This window comes from Lottia gigantea (genome assembly GCF_000327385.1).
Source record: "Lottia gigantea unplaced genomic scaffold LOTGIsca_51, whole genome shotgun sequence".
NCBI lineage: Eukaryota > Metazoa > Mollusca > Gastropoda > Lottiidae > Lottia > Lottia gigantea.
Window position 1 is genome coordinate 1,112,513 of NW_008709752.1, and position 17,467 is coordinate 1,129,979.

A 17,467-nucleotide genomic window follows, 5' to 3' on the forward strand; every position below is an offset into this window, starting at 1 on the left:
ATCACGTGATTCAAGATAAATTTCTCTATCATAATTGCTGAACTCTTCACCTTAATCGGGGTTTCAAACTGTAGATATTGTTTTTGTACGTTAGAATGGGGCAATAATCTATATTCTAGAGGTTGTGCAAGTGAAACTCTAAAATGAATAGGTTACGATTTAAACAATATTTATATTCCATACATACATGAGTAATGGTTTCAGAAACAAAACCGTATGTTATGTACTTCTTATGATTTTCGTTATCACCACAGACCTAACCCTGCTTCAAACAGGTCATTATGTTTCTATTTTTACAGTATTCATAGTATATTAAACAGTTGAGTCATGTTTGATTAAGGGGATCTCGTGTCAACTATTGCAGCCTACTGCAAAACCACACCTCAACGAATAATTAATATTTATCTTCAAAGACTCATCTCTATTACGATATTCCTGAATGACTGCCAGTTTTGAGTTCTGAGTTTGAGATCAATGGTGCAATATTTATTATGCATGGGTTGATCAGCCACACATTAAGCCACTGTCACAAAAAAAATTACTCATGTATGTATCGATTTGCGGAGAGCTTTTTATTTGTTCAAACTCTCTTCTCACAAATTTTTTAGAGTTTCGAGAGTGAAGTAGGGTGGACCAATATTCACCTCGTCTTTTTCTTATTTTTATAAATAACCTTGAAAATATCGCAATAACCCCGACTTGAGGACTTTGCTCTCTTAGGTTCAACAGCTTAATTAAAGCTAAGATTTTTAAATCTTAGAGACAGTCTTGTCCACCAGCAGAGTCGTTGTCTTCATAAAACGTCCTCAATAGATTTATTCGTTTTGTGTTTTAACCGTTTTACCCTCCACTTGTAGGGGTTGAAGCCTTTTAATCGTTTTCTTATTTATATTACTATACAGGTTAAAATCTAGGACAATATATCGTATATACATAGTATCAAGTATATATTTGCCGTTCCACTGATATATTCATAACATTTCAAAGCGTAATGTTGTGTTCTACTTTCGTACCAATATTTATATACAAGGACGGACGAAGCAGACAATTGAAAGCAAGACGGTTTGATCGAACGTAAAAGAGGATAATACATGTAAAGATACAAATTATATAACAGTCCCGGATAATAATAACAAAATCTTAAGTACACAATGAACTATTCAAGGTCAAGGCTATTCAACAAAGATAGGTGAGAAGGGCCTGTTCTTAAGTCTGGATTAGCAGTTGATTATAGCATAATGACTAATTGGTGTGATTCTTATCAACAAATAATTCTGATGTAACAACTTGATTGATTTTCATCAGACACGGTATTAGCAGATTTCGTTTCGGCGTGACACGTGTTGTGTAAATATAAATGATTCAAGGGGGTTATGAAAGCCACAAGTTTGAATGAGAGTATTCATGTTGTGCGACACATATAATGAACTATTGAGTTATATCAGTAACCGTACTAGTGTATATGAGTATTAACACACTGTCGGCGATTAAAACTCAAAGCAGTAGGTCAAAACTTCATAGAGAAGTGAATCAGTGTTCTGTGCCAGAAGATGTTGGACTTTATTTACCTCGTGTTTTCTTATATTGACTTGACCACTGTCATAATCGGACTGGTTGTATTTGCGATAATAGGATATTGGATGTGTATACGAGAGAAAACAGGTATACCACCAGGTCCTCCATTTTTACCAATCCTCGGCAACATATTAGATCTCGGTCGACATAGACGTAACAAACATCTTTATTTTACTGAACTGAGAGAGAAATATGGGCCAGTTTTCAGGCTGTATTTTGGATCAAAGTTGATGATAGTTCTCAATGACGTCGACGCTGTAGACGAGGCGTTTGTTAAACAGAAGGATATTTTAAGCAAGAGACCTTCAGAATCTTTGTGGGGAATCAAACAATCTATAAAGGAAGGAGCAGGTGTGATATGGGCCAATGATTCGGAATGGAGATCACATAGACGTATGGCCATACAGACTCTACGGGATTTGGGAGTTGGGAAATTGGCCATTGAAGAACGGATACAAGAAGAGGCAGAATTTCTCATGGACAGGTTTAAAAATAACGAGCCGTTTGATATTGGGGAGATTCTAATAAAGGCTACTACTAATATTATCAGTATCGTTGTGTTTGGATCGCGCTGGGATTATGATGATACAGAAATGAAGAAAATTGTTAGTGTAGTAGAATCGGCGTTTCAGAGTGAAGGTCCATTGTCACCTCTTCACGAATTTCCTTTCTTGAGATTTATACCCGTTCTCTCCACGCGATTGACTGTTATACGCCAGGCTATTATAAACATAAAGCAACTTGTTAAAGAAAGGGTCAACGTTCACCAAGAAACATACTCCCCTGGAGTCATTCGTGATTTCATTGATGCTGTGTTTACGCAACTCGGTAAGAATCCTGAAAGTGACCCGGGTGGTTTGGAGAGGACTATTGTGGACTTTTTCTTTGCGGGTTCAGATACCACTGCCAGTACCCTTTCCTGGGCGTTTCTTTACATGATCCTTAACCCAGATGTCCAGTCAAAATGTCAAAAAGAAATCGACGAAGTTGTGGGACAAAATCGGAAGATCAATATGTCAGATCGACAGAATCTCCCGTACGTTGAGGCAACGTTATTGGAAGCTCAGAGACTTGGGAGTATTGCTCCTTTTGCCCTCCCACATACACCACTGAAAGACACCATGGTGAAGGGGTACCTTGTTCCAGCCGGTAGTTTGGTTTTAGGTCATATTTACGCTTGCCATCGAGACCCTAAAGTATGGACCGAACCTTTGAAATTCAACCCAGATCGATTCTTAGATGAAGATGGCAACCTTGTCAAGCATCCTGCATCCTTCATGCCGTTTTCAGTTGGTCCCAGATCCTGCCCTGGTGATATTCTGGCTAAAATGGAGTTATTCCTCTTCTTTACGTCTATAATACAGAGATACCGACTGAGTAAAGTTGATGAAAATGATGATCTGAATACAGATGGCTTGTCGGGAATAACTATGTCTCCTGCTCCGTTTAAACTTCGTGCAAATATCAGACAGTGAGTCTGCAGGAGAAGCTAATGAAATTCCAATGAGTTTCTGCATAATATGTTTATTATATACTTAGTAAAGTTGATGAAAAAGATGATCTGAATACAGAAGGTTTCTCGGGAGTAACTTTGTCTCCAGCTCACTATAAACTACGTGCCAATGCCAGACACTGAGATAAGGGCCTCGATATTTACAGGGTTAATTAGCAAGTGTTATGAACATTTTGTTTCCAACTTTTATTTCAATTTATGTTAATTTTAATATCACAGGAAATCCTACAGTCAATAGTTTCATGGCCTCGTCTTTGCTTTGTTAGTGATAATTTGATGTGAATTGAGAAACAATAAATTCCTGAAAAGCAAAACAAAAATCAGTTCATCTAGATTTCAGGTTAAATGAAATGGAATGGAGTTTTACGTCCTACTTTACTGCACCGTGTGGGCTAATGAAGACGGGCAACGCCATGCAGGGTGCAATGAGGGAAATTTTGCCAGGACAGCGGCAAATCGAAATTTTCGATTTCCAACTGTCCAGGGGTCTTTAACGTGCACAGCCTGTAGCACACGGGGCCTCGGTTTATTGTCCCATCCGAACGACTAGACGCTTTTTCCATGTCAGCCCCACGTACCTGCATCACTGACAGGGGGGAAACCGGGTTGAAAAATCCGAAGGTATTATCTCGACCTATGCCTGGATTGAACCCTGGACCTCCAGGTTAGCGAGCAAGCGTCTAACTCACTGAAATGAAATGAAATGTATTAAGGAGCATCAGCACCAAACGGGCTATATAGCTCAAGAATACGTTAAAATAATGAAAAAACTAAAACAATAAAACACCTATCAATATCACAGAAAGGTCACATAGTGATAAAAAAAAAACAAAAACAAAAAAAACCATATCACAGAAACAGTCATTTAATGACTACAAAAAAAACACTAAAAACAATATCACAGGTACTACACCACATGGTGGTATTAAAAACAAACAAAATATTTAAAACAAACAATGACTAATCTATTTAAAATTTAAAATAAAGACCGACTTTTTTGAAAAAAGCGACAACCTTTTCATAAAGAGAAGGTTGCGCAAATAATTGATGTAAAGATCCATCACGGTAGTGCTGGTATCTCAAAGGTTTGAGATGCTTGCACTCAATCAGAATGTGTTTCACTGTCAGGCGGACCTGGCAGTGCTCACAGACTGGTTGAGGCTCTCGCTTGAGCAGATAACAGTTGGTGAGGTGAGTATGTCCAAGACGAAAGTCTCCTAGGAGAGGCTTAATGGCATGAAGCTTGTTAGTGTCTGCAGCATCCCATCTTTGCTGCCATCGATGTTGAATAAAAATCCTTATCACCGATTTAAAATCGGTGAAAGGCAAAGAAAAGGGGGAAACAGGCAGTGACAAAGCAGCCTTAGCCACCGCATCTGCCATGTCATTTCCCCGTATATCCATGTGACTGGGGAGCCAACAAAGGACAATGTCCTTTTTCGGCCCAGAGAGCTTGTATATATCCCCGATTATTGGGTGTACAAGCTGGATGTTATAAATAGCTTGTAATGAGGACCAAGAATCAGACAATATAATACATTTTTTGAATGATGTAGAGGACCGGAAGAACTCAAGTGCCTGTAGAATGGCAATGAGTTCTGCTGTGAAAATGGAGGCTGCTGATGGAACTTCGGATGGTGTAACTGTAGCGGCTGCTACCTGATCCATCTGTATAGAAAGGTGAGTAATCCCCATATTTAGATTGAAACACTATAGAGCTTGTCTGAGTTTTCTTATTGCTCAATAGACTGAAGTCTATCTGAAATGGAGCAATCGACCACGGTGGAGTTGTGGTCATTACGAAGTCCGCAATACTGTCGTGGCTTATACCAGCCGCTGACATAAGGGGTTGAATGCGGACTCCAAAAGAAGAAACAGCACGAGGCTTTGCCTCGTACAGGTGTTCAAAGTAAGGTCTAAATACGGGGCAGTAAGCAGGATGTTGTGGCAATGATGCTATCTTGATAGCGTACTGCAATGAAAGCCTGTAACGTCTGTCGTACAATGAGGGCTCATTAGCCTCGACGTACAAAATTTCAACTGGAGTAGTGCGAAACGCACCTAAACTGATTCTAAGTCCTTGATGGTGTATGGTATCAAGCTCTTTGATATAGGATGGACGAGCTGATCCATACACCTGACACCCATAGTCGAGCTTGGAACGAACCAAAGCTCGATACAATCGGAGGAGGACCTTTCGGTCGGCTCCCCAGTCAGTATTGGATAAGACTCTCAGTATGTTGAGAGCTTTCAGACATTTGTTCTTGAGGATTTTAATATGGGGACGAAAAGAAAGCTTGCTGTCAAAAGTGAGTCCCAAAAATTTAAATTCCCGCACAACAGGAATGACAGCACCATCCAGCTTTAGTTCTGGATCTGGTGGAATCCTTTTCGTTTACAGAAATGCATGCAGACGGTCTCGGATTTCGAAAACCTAAATCCATTGTCAGTTGCCCATTGCTGTAAGTTGTTTAAGCAAAGCTGCAACTGACGCTCAATCGTCTGCATGTTTGTAGAGCCATAAAACATCTGAAAGTCATCAACATACAGAGAGCCATCAACCCCTCGTCTAAGGCACGACGTGATGGAATTAATTTTAATAGAGAACAGGGTAACAGATAATATGCTACCCTGTGGAACTCCATTATCCTGAGGAAGAGGATCTGAAAAAATGGAGCCAAGTCGAACCTTAAACGTCCTATCATGTAGGACATTGGAGATGAATAATGGCAATCTTCCTCTGAGACCGAAGTCAAAGATATCACGAAGAATGCCATATCTCCAAGTGGTGTCATAAGCCTTCTCCAAATCAAAGAATATGGCTACAAGATGTTTATTTTGGATGAAGGCATCCCTGACAAACGATTCAAATCTAACGAGATGATCAAGAGTGCTCCTTTGGGACCGAAATCCACATTGGAGGTTGGTAAGAAGATTGTTTGACTCAAGGTGCCAAACGAGCCTTCGATTGATCATTCGTTCCATGGTTTTACAAATGCAGCTGGTTAATGCAATAGGGCGGTAATTAGTAGGATTCGTAGGATGTCTAACTCACTGAGCCACCGCGGCTCCCTAGATTTCAGGTTAACAAACTAGTGTAATCTTACTTGTTTTTGAAATTTGTATGCAGATTTAAATTCAATTTGTTTTAATTTTAATATCATTGGAAATCATACAGTTAATAGTTCCTTGGTCCCCGGTCTACAGCTTTGCTAATTGATAAATTGTTATGGGGAACAAAATGTGTCAAGTTATCAAAACTACATATTATGTCTTTGAAATATGTATGCAAGTTTTAAGTAAATAGATTTTTTAGTTTAATACCTTTAGGGAATTTTAAAGTGAATCGTTCTCTTACTTAGAGCCGTCTACAGCCTCGTTGAGTACTTTTGATGTACTATACTCTGATCATTAAAAAATAATGTGGCCATCACGGATGAGCGGGTCAAAAATAATAGTCGTTCTACAATGACATGAGGTTTATCTCAAGCGCAACAAAAACAATTTTCATTTACCCTTGGTAAAATACACGTGTTTACCCTTGCAATTGCATTTATGACTTTCACAAAGTCTGCTAAAACATTTTATTTCTGTAATTATTGCATCTTTAAAATCGTCGACTAAACATAATTAGTACATAAAATATGTTAAACACCCATTTTTCTGAATGGGTCATTAGTAAAAGTCTTTGCATGACTTTTTACTGCTTTTGCATCTTAGACAGAGAGAAATCAGATCTATCCAGAAACAAGTACTTCTGTACCCAAACATTATCCTTGATAAAGATCAGATCGACCTAATAATATGAATTTATGACCTGCAACATTATGTAATACATAACCTACTAGCTGTCTGCAATACATTGAAGTTGATAACCTACTGGCTGTCTTATGTCCTTAAATAATCAGCTATAATTTAATCAACTACATATACCCGTCATAATCATAGGTGGGTCATTAGGTGATAGTACTAGACCTGTATCAACACACACGCCAAGGTCTGATCAAGCAGCTGTGGTAATAAGAAAATTCACAAATAATTTTTGCAAGTTAAGCAGAGATGATAACATATAAGTTTATATGTATGGTGTAAGCATACCAACAAAATAATAGATCTATGATTGTAATGTATAACATGATACGTCTTCGTTTGATAGCCACGAGCTATGTTGCCTTCCACAATTACGTATGACTTATATTGCCTTCCACAATTACGTATGACTTGTGTGTTTATGCAGTATTCTATTGGACGTTCGCAATCCCCCAATGCGACTTCCAATATTTTTATGAAAATACAACTACAATGTTGATGGATTTTTACGTTGCAATTTTGGTCTGTTGTGGATTCATTTTTGCGGCGTTACCCGAATGGACAAGAGCCAATATGTGATCATACACCAATCGTTTCTGGTACCACTATCGCCTACAGGTACCAGATGTAATCATTAAATCCTTCATTCGAGAAGATTGTCCTCTAAAAAGAATCTTGGTTGTAAAGATCTGAAGGTTAGTATTCCACAGATGTATAAGTATTCAGTATAGCAGATGACAATCACTCTAGAGCTATGGAGTGGAGGTGGAATTAAACTTAACTTACCGGTATCCAGTTCATATTTCTTCCCGCCAAAAAATATCCTCCAGCACTGCCACGGTTCCTCCGTGAACTCTGAAAGGAAAATACTAACATAATTTTAATCTATTTAAGGACAAAATCGTTTGAGGATTTCGGGGAGTTTTCCCATCCCGAAAAAGGGTTTTAATATTAAGTCTTGTTTGTGTAAAACGCGGGCATCCACGAATTGGGTCATTAGAATTTTTTAAATACCTAATTAGAGTTTCAAACTGGAAGTTATCATGTGAAGCAGACTGGATAATTGGATTAGATTCAATTTAAACAATAAGCATCATCGGTACATGGACAAAAACTGCGCATTCCTGGCGTGTATTACTTTACAGTTTTTTGTGTACAAGATCATTATCTATAATTATTTCTAGAACACAATATGATGACACTCATATACTCAAGTACATTGATGTTCCGTAACATACACATTATCAGTTGTAGAGGATGTCAAGTTGACACGTTGACACGTATCAGTTACTCGTTGACATATCCATTAATATGAATGCCAGGTTGACATATCAGTTATTAGCGATGCGGAGGTGGCATATCAGTTTATATGTTGACATATCAGTTTAAGAGGATGCTGAATTGACATATCAGTTATTAGCGATGCCAAGTTGGCATATCAGTTTAAGAGGATGCTGAGTTGACATATCAGTTATTAGCGATGCCAAGTTGGCATATCAGTTTAAGAGGATGCTAAGTTGATATATCAGTTATTAGCTATGCCAAGTTGGCATATCAGTTTAAGAGGATGCTGAGTTGACATATCAGTTATTAGCGATGCCAAGTTGGCATATCAGTTTAAGAGGATGCTGACTTGACATATCAGTTATTACTAATGCTAAATTGACATCAGTTATTGAAATTGTCAAGTTACTTATGAGAAGTGATACGTAATCATAACCGTTCTTATAGGTGTCAGTCGTTATCAATAGATTAGAAACAGATTTGAGTTATATATTAATATATCATGATTGTAATGTGTTTATTTGGCTTTCTAAGAATATCTCTCCATAAGAAACGCTGTATGTTATTCAATATTACCCTTGTTTCGCCCGACCGAAGCTGGAGCTGCTATTGCTCCTGTCCTACCTATGGTGGGTAAATAACACGCGAAAATGTTAGTGTACTTAATAGCTTTCTCACCAGTAATCCTACTAATAGAACCAACACAAAATACACCACTATCACTGCTATATCTCCTATATGTAACTTTCCGAAACGTTCCCATCCATACATCTTGATTATTGATTTGTTATCGATCGTATCGGAATGGTACTCGTAATGTGCGGAAAGACTGGAAAGTCACTGGACCTGCAGAATGCCACAAAATATCTCAACACAATAAGGCAGACTGTCACTATCAATAAGAATAGTTTTCAATGATTGCATATCAATTTAACTGATTTCACAGGTCATAGTCAGCAACTAGTATACAATAGTTCACTACCACGTTTCGACAAGTAACCACTAGATATTACTTAATATAAGTTAACGGTCTCCAAGATTTTTCTGATCATTATCACTACGACAAAGTATCAAGTAAGAGCTTCCAACTTTCAAAGCAGTCTACACGGTTACACCTATAAATATCACTATCACAAATTTCCACAAATGACCTATAGGTGCTGCTAAAATATAACTGATTTTCCGAGATAGCCCCACTGATCAGAACGTGTGGATGAGGTATCAAGTGTACGCTTTTAAAGCCATCCAAGCAGTCTTTACGAATGTACCAATAATTATCACTATCGCAACGTTTTGCCAAATAACCAATGAGTGCTGCTAAAATATAATTGATTTATCGAGAATGCCTTAATGTTCAACGTGTCGACAATTTATGACTAATCCAACTGTTTAACGTTTTAATCCACATTACAACTTTGATATAGAAGTGTCTATCGAATCCGTTCACAACTAGCAGTGCCAAATGACATATTTCTTAACAAAATCTGTTATAATATACAGAGGCAATACTATATGGTTTTCAAGGTCGTCGTTTCAGAACTATAGCAGATTTACAAGACTAAGTAGTAGGTGTAACGCGCTATATCTAAAACAATGAAATACCTATAAAACACAATATTAGTTTAATTTGTAAGTATAAAGGTAACCACTGCTATGTTCACAGATATACATTAATCTTGATATGTAAACAACCTTGATAAGTTAACTCTGTGGTCAAATCATTGGAAGTAAACAACTTGAAAATCCTAAGGTGGTTTGGTACAAAAAGGTGGGCTGTACGTGTACAGTTCAGTGCGAAAGGTTGCTGACAAATTAAGTTTCGAGTGTCAAGCGTTTGAACATATTTGAACACAAGACGTCATAGTTTTGATAAAGATAGGCAAAATCGAAAACCTTCTGGCCGGGATCAATCAAGAGATTGAAATCCTACAGTATGTAGCCAGATGATATTCAACATCATTTGAAAAGATAAAGTAGATCACTGGTAGGAATTGTATATCAGGTTTAAAAATAAATCTTATCTGCTGAATATGCTTTAATGGCCAGGAGCAGGTATATTACAATAATTAGTATATTTTACGTATGTCTAAGATGCACGGTAACTAATCGGCTGATATCTTCACACATTAAACACAATATTCTTCATGTATCTTCATGACCTACACTCAACCTACAGGATGTACTTACTAGTTCACAAAAACTGCTAATTATCTTCACTAAAAGAACTTAAATTAAGCACCGAGTTTCTACTCGAACTAATCAACAAAAGATAGCTAGCTACGATGCTATTTTCCAAAGTGATCACATCTCCAACTTTAGCAAAATTATTAAATAAACCGTTCTCTATATTCTAATGACATTAATACACCGACACATTTGCAAGTCCTGCTGCTAATGCTGTCACCGACTCAATGAAGATGGAAAATTGTAAACAAAAAGCCTTCCAAACAAGATAAATCTCTTTTTGGCTGGATACAAAACCACAATATTCAGTAAACAAGTTCATAAACTACCATAATCCGACAAAATAATTTATAGTACACCGACAACCTGATTATAAAATGTAAACACCGTATTTCTTGGTATATTCAACTGCTATCTATATTTTAAATAATAAATCGTGTCCATTACGCTGCGATTTTAATGCAATGTAAAAAAAACTGTCCATCCTTTTAAGATGATCTTTGCGTACTCTCTGAATAATAACTTCTCAAATTTGACAAACTTAACGGATCTACACAATTTTATATTCCATCGAATATTCTAGAATATTGTGACGTAATTTGACCTAGATCAGAGTTTATTCTTGGTAACTAAACGGATATTTTGCCACATTGAAGTGTTCTTTGTAACCACGGGGACAACAGTATAATTGTTCAATCAAGGGCAATCAAGCGAAATGTGTGTATGTTTCTAGAATATTGATCAGGCCATAGAAACTATATGTTATTCGGGAAAAAGCCTGTCGCTTTATTTTTAACGCAAGCTAAATTGTCGACCCCTACATACCAACAAGTCATCGCATTTCCCAATTTCAGGTCTGACTGAAAATTTTAGTCCAAAGCAAAAGTTGGTCAGTCAATTAATATTGGTATTTTGGAGAAATCATTTGAAATTTACAAGGTCATAACAGAAGGTTCTGAGATTACACTACATAGTTTAGCCGACCTTCACCTCGGTAGAGAATATCACACTCATAAGTAATTTAATTGTAAATATTATAGCTGCCATAGTTGGATGACAGTCCAAAATCTATTAAATGAACATAAAACATCATGAAGAACACATATTGAAAATATCCATATCATAAAAATCAATATTTTATTTGAAATACAAGTAGAGATGACGGTTAGAATCTCTTTGTTTAATGAAGACCTGTATCTACCTAACAATCCAGAGTAACTTTATGATGAAAAAATCTTGGGATTTGAAAGAAATTATATATTGTCGATATCAGGTACATGAAAAGCTGCTTTACGTCTTACTCCTTTGTATCTGATTGCAGACATGCAACGTCATGTGGTTTATATTTGCCATGAGAACGGCAGTAGCTCACTCTTTTGGATTTCGAGCTATCGAGTAATCTTTAACGTGCACACTACGAAGCATTGGTCTATTCTTCTATTGCCGTCCCTGCCTCCGACTTGCATCACTGACAGAAGTAACTTATCGGCAACAGGTTCCAAGTTTGGTTGATGCAGCAAATGTTCCTTTGGACAACTGACGCTTTTCATTATCATTCCATCTCATCTCATTACTATTAGGCTGAAATCCAGTGAAGCTGGCGTTCTGTAAGAAATAACTGTGCTATGTTTTCACTAACAATTCAAGAGGTTTATACACGAGATTATCATGTTTGTTGACCATTACATTAAGTTCATATTCATCAGTTCTGTTCACTACCAGGTATACGATAGTGCTCAACTAATATACTACACTCATGTGCATTAAGAAATTGTTGCAGTTAAGCTTACAAGAATAATTCAGCAACGTTATGCTTTTGGGCAATTTGACTGAAGAAAACAAACAACCTCATGCATGTAACTTTTTTTCAAATTGTCTCCACTTTCAGTCAGATCTGCCTGGGCGTTTCATGACGGCGCTCTGAAGGATGAGATTAATTAGCATTCATAAACACGAAGACACGCCCAAGAAACTCAAAACGAACGTGATTTAATTTCTATAAGCCATAGCATAATAAAACGTCCTTGAATTCTTAAACACCATTACCCGCAAATACGTGCAACTGGAAATCTTATATGTTTGCTTTTACATAACTTTTAAACGATTAATATGTGCAGCATCACGATCCCTTTGGATTGTAATGTCGGTAACGAACTGGACAACACGAATGCTCTAGATGTAGTGCAGATGCCTTCTTCCTATCGTTCATTGTTACAACACAGCAAAAACAAATGAGTACATGTATGTCTTATCTTCGTTTCTATAGACTTTGAATCCTGCCATCAATTTACAAAAATACGAATATAGAGATGAAGGATTGTTTTTCACAATGTTTATCCTTTTGTCCCTTAGACTGCCTATCAATATTTACTTTAAAAAATGTAATTGCTATTAAAATCTCTGCATATCGGAATAAAGTCAGTGCTTACCTATTGTACCACATAATAATATATGAACTAATATTATACTAATATGCACATAACGATACATCTTCAAAATTACCTTCAATGAAACGCGCAGCATATCTCAAGTTGTATTATGCGTAACTATTATGCTATTTTATAGTATTTATTATTAAATGTGTACTACGTTTTCATACATAATATGAAACTCTTTGTACATCCGAGTATATTAAATGCATGACTATTATGTTATATATATTATTATACTTATTATGCCAAGTCATCACGATCCTCATCTTCAATGAAGGTATTATGCTTCTTATCCTACGCCATCATATTTTTAAAAATGGGTGCCTTTATTTTCATTTATGAGAATGAAAATGGTAATATAGTTAGTAGAGGTGATCTTATGACTTCGAAAAATACCATTGTGTCTCGCATGTCCATAATCAATTCATAATGAGAAGAGAATTACCAGCAGAATTCCAATGAGTGACCAATCAAGAAAGGTCAAACAGTCTTTTTTTGTATATCCAAGAATACGTACATGAACAATTGTTATTGATAAGAAACCCTTGCAAGCAGAACATACTGATATGATTATGAATACATGATAATTCATCAGAAACACCAATTAATCAATTATTTTGCTTAATTTGACACTAAAGAAATAAGGAAAAGCTTCTTTAAAACTTCAATGATGTGAATAACTTTACAATGACATATTTCCGCTCCACATCAATGATTTTATACAAAGGGGAATAACAAAAGTTTTTATCACAACATCTTACTTATGCAAAACATTCTATACGGTTGCATAATTTGAATTCGCAGTTAACAATAATCCTGCCGATGCGTTATACTTATATCAGCAACAACTACAGCTACAACTGTAATTCATTTAAAAGAATAATTTCATGAACATTCGACCATTTTGCATTGCTTGGCCATACTTGTCCCTCAGGGTCAAACAAGTTATCCGTTACTGTTTGCTAATGTTTGGCACTTTGTTGAATAACTTAGATACCAGTACGAATATTATGCTGGTATTAAAGGCAGGCCTTTTCTGATTGTTGTTGTGGCTTAGAAAACGATAATGGGGTTGCGAACAAGTGCATTTATTTAAATTACTGCAGACTACCAACTTTGATGTAGAAGCTGCGTATCGATAAGTTTTGAAAAGCGAAATATACATTGACTGTTAATATCATGAATATACCTACCCATATTCCAACAACAATAATACAGAGAAATAATAGAACTAATACGGCAATATCGGCTGCATCTAGTCTAGATGTTCTCATTAAACTCATTGTTTTATATTACTGATTATATAAACTGGTTCCTGGAGAACAGCAACACAACGATGACTGAAATCTGGCGATACTGTTGAGCACAGAATTTATGCCAAGGTACCTAGAGGTGTGACAAAACAAGGTATGGTGTTCGGTAAGGTTTACGATGTGGGATTGTGAATACAGTAGAAAATTGACGAAGTTAACACACGGGTCCAGTTGCTTCTTATTCCCTTCGTCGATTTTCCATTGTATCTATAATCCCACAGCGTATACGGACCCTCGTCAATTCACACTTTCAAGGGAAGTTCTTTACGACATGCATGTCGATGAAATTATATCATTTCCTATATAGTTCTTCCTAAACGAAACCTCAAGACTGTGGACATTCCAATGGTTCACATATTTTTGGTAGATAAGGCACACCGAAGAATCAAAAGAATCGAATCAATATCATTGCTCATAGTTATCTAGAAATTCAGCGCAAAGTATATCGTTAGTACTTGGTTTATTTACTTATTTATTCCAAAATAATGTAATGGAAATTGATCAAGAGTTAACACATTATGAATACTGAGCATACACAGAAATCCTGGTTTAACATACACAGTTACCGTACAAGGTATCGCCAGGAGACCCCCTATACGATATGAAACAAGGTGCTTATATCATATATATATATTCTGTCATTACTATACAATTGCATGAATACATACGTCACTCAATATATGATATTACCCATGTTATAATGTATGCATGAACACTTACGGATGTTAACAGTGTTTCGTTATTGTGTCGCCAATTTATTGCTATACCTTCTATGTGACTTGTGCACACGATCGCAATGTGTATCATTACTTTCCTAAGGTTGTGGAGAAAAGTGCAAGACCTTGTTGTTAGAAATATTGAAAGCTTGTTTTTGAATATATAATGCTTACTCTTCTACACACCTAATTTCATTGCATTTCACCACTTTCATTATGAAAGTATGATTCCTTCCTCATGTGAAAAGTTCATTAGCTGCTACCAATGTTTTGCCAATATGATGATTTCGGGTTACGTTTTGCAGTTCCGATCGTTGGTACTTGTTTTATTAATTTTATTGAATATATATAGATTTCTGCAAGTGAAATAGAATTGCAAAGTTATAATCTTTTAATAGAATTTTCATGTTTGCATAGCTTTCAAGCTTAGGTGAATGGTCGGGGTGTTGTCGATGCAGTGATAATGTTGACTGAATCTACAAAGATTTCATTTGTGGTGATATTCATTTAAATGGATGAATTAATCGATTTAAACGTTCGACATTCTACTAATGTTTGAACAAATGAAAACGTAATGCATGGAGATTTCGCTAGTACCAGAAAGTGAACTTTAGTTTTTTGTTTTACAATAATTGTTGAGAGAGTTTAAAGCAAACACAGTCTACAACAAACGAGGCTTTGGTATATTTTCCTAAACGAACGACTATATATCTTGAGATGTATGTTGAATAGATATGCTTTAATTAGGAAAGGACATATGATAATGCATATCGAATGTCAAGTCAATCATAATGAAAATTTGCATTAACATTCGTTCACATTTTGAATATCAATATGGACATTGAGCGGTAATTTTCCATTGCACTCAATTATTTGATATGAATGGAAAGTTAGTAATGTAAAATTAATACACGAATCATGCGACCTATTTAATTATAGTCAGTCAATTAAGCACCTCCAAAACAGTTTTTTTGAATGCACCTTTCTCTCGAAATGTCAAACATACCGCCTACAATATGTGTACTGTATAAAAACAAGTGCTAAAGATCCAAACCACAATAGGAAACCCGAAATCCAAAAAAAAAAAAAAAACTATTGGCAAGTTTATGTTTTACAAAAAATAAAGTTAATTGAAATATTGTTATAAATGCCAACGTCACGCAGTGTGATGGGAGAAAAATATTTTCTGGGGAGCACAATTGTCCAATTATACCTACAGTTTCGAGTAAACCTGCACAGAGTAGCACATGTGTAATTTATTAGTTAAATTGTGATAGCTTGTATATCATTTTGTGATCATGCATTTGATCGCAGCAACATAACCTGTCTATCTACTACACATGTACATGAGTATTTTTAAACAAATTGTACATCGAAATATTGTATAGAAGTTTTGTTCATATCCATTGTATTTATGATTAGTATTATTAATCGTTTTATTACTGAAGAACTAAAGAAATTGTGAACATAAACATTAAGCTTACCCATATTCCAACAGCAAGTATACAACAGAAATAACCAAACAAGACAACTATATCACCAACATGTAGATGAGTGGAACCTATTGTATCTTCAGGCATGATTCGTCTTTGACAGTCGTTTAAAATGTGGCTGTCTCCTTTCAGCTGAACGCTGTTCTGTATGATTTATGCAATGTTTAAACGTTTGTACCACTGGCTTGAAAAAGGTACAGTAAAGTATTAGCAACTAAATGTCGATGACAAATAAGCACAAATATTTCGCGTAAGACTGTCATGAACACTGTTCGAAAGGTTGAAATAGAAATAAAGTAGGAAGAAGTATGTTAACTTTTCGGAACTATTGATTGTTGATATCTTTACGGTTGACCGACTGAAAAATTTCCATTGTCGCTTTCTGTTTAAGGGAATCATTCAATAGTTTCGCTCTGCTTCACTTCCAGAAACAAAGTCAGTTAATTATGTGTGTGTGTGTGTGTGTGTGTGTGAAGAATTTATGTTTTTCACAAACGCTTGGACAACTTTTGACAACATAAAAAAAGCTACACAACTAGGTAACGACAGGTCGTTGATCACTGGAAATATTTTGCACTTAACTGATATGTTACCTATACTATGTGGCTATCGTTGTCGAATAGACATGATTGTTATATTTTTACCACAGTCGTTTACTCAATGACACGGTTGATAAAATATTCATATATGGTGACCTATCAGTTTCACTTGAGTGTCATTGACAATATAATAATTGTAATGTTTTCAAAAGCAAAACTCTCTCTTCTCTGGCATTCTAAAACAATTTCGTTTCTATTTATCTATATTGTTGTCTACATAGTAACATTACAAGTTTTCACCCAACCGTTTCTTGTTGACGAATTATGGGATATCACTCTACTTTTGCACCCACAATTCACTATGAAACGTGCTATAAAATGTACCTATCCTTCCAAAAAAAAACTCAGTCAAATAGGTAAAAGTACACTTGCCAACCAACCAAACCCTTGCGGTTGACTTGATACGAAAACAGCCACCCTAGATTACTTTTGACGGAAATTAATAAATGTTAGAGCTAGGTGTCATCAACTCTTGGACTGCTTTGCCATTGACCTAACTTCGAAAGCTGAGTATCGGCAAGTCGGTGATCACTCTTAACTTGGTTGCA

General features: G+C 36.1%; 1 protein-coding gene across 1 annotated transcript; it reads left to right on the top strand.

Annotated features, from left to right (window-relative positions):
* Positions 1-1,640: 1,640 nt before the first annotated feature.
* LOTGIDRAFT_179079 (hypothetical protein) lies at positions 1,641-3,050 on the top strand (the record flags this gene model as incomplete). The annotated part of the gene is made up of 1 exon (XM_009062438.1): positions 1,641-3,050. The coding sequence occupies one exon, from the start codon at positions 1,641-1,643 to the stop codon at positions 3,048-3,050; it is 1,410 nt and encodes a 469-aa protein (XP_009060686.1).
* Between the last annotated feature and the right edge of the window lie 14,417 nt (positions 3,051-17,467).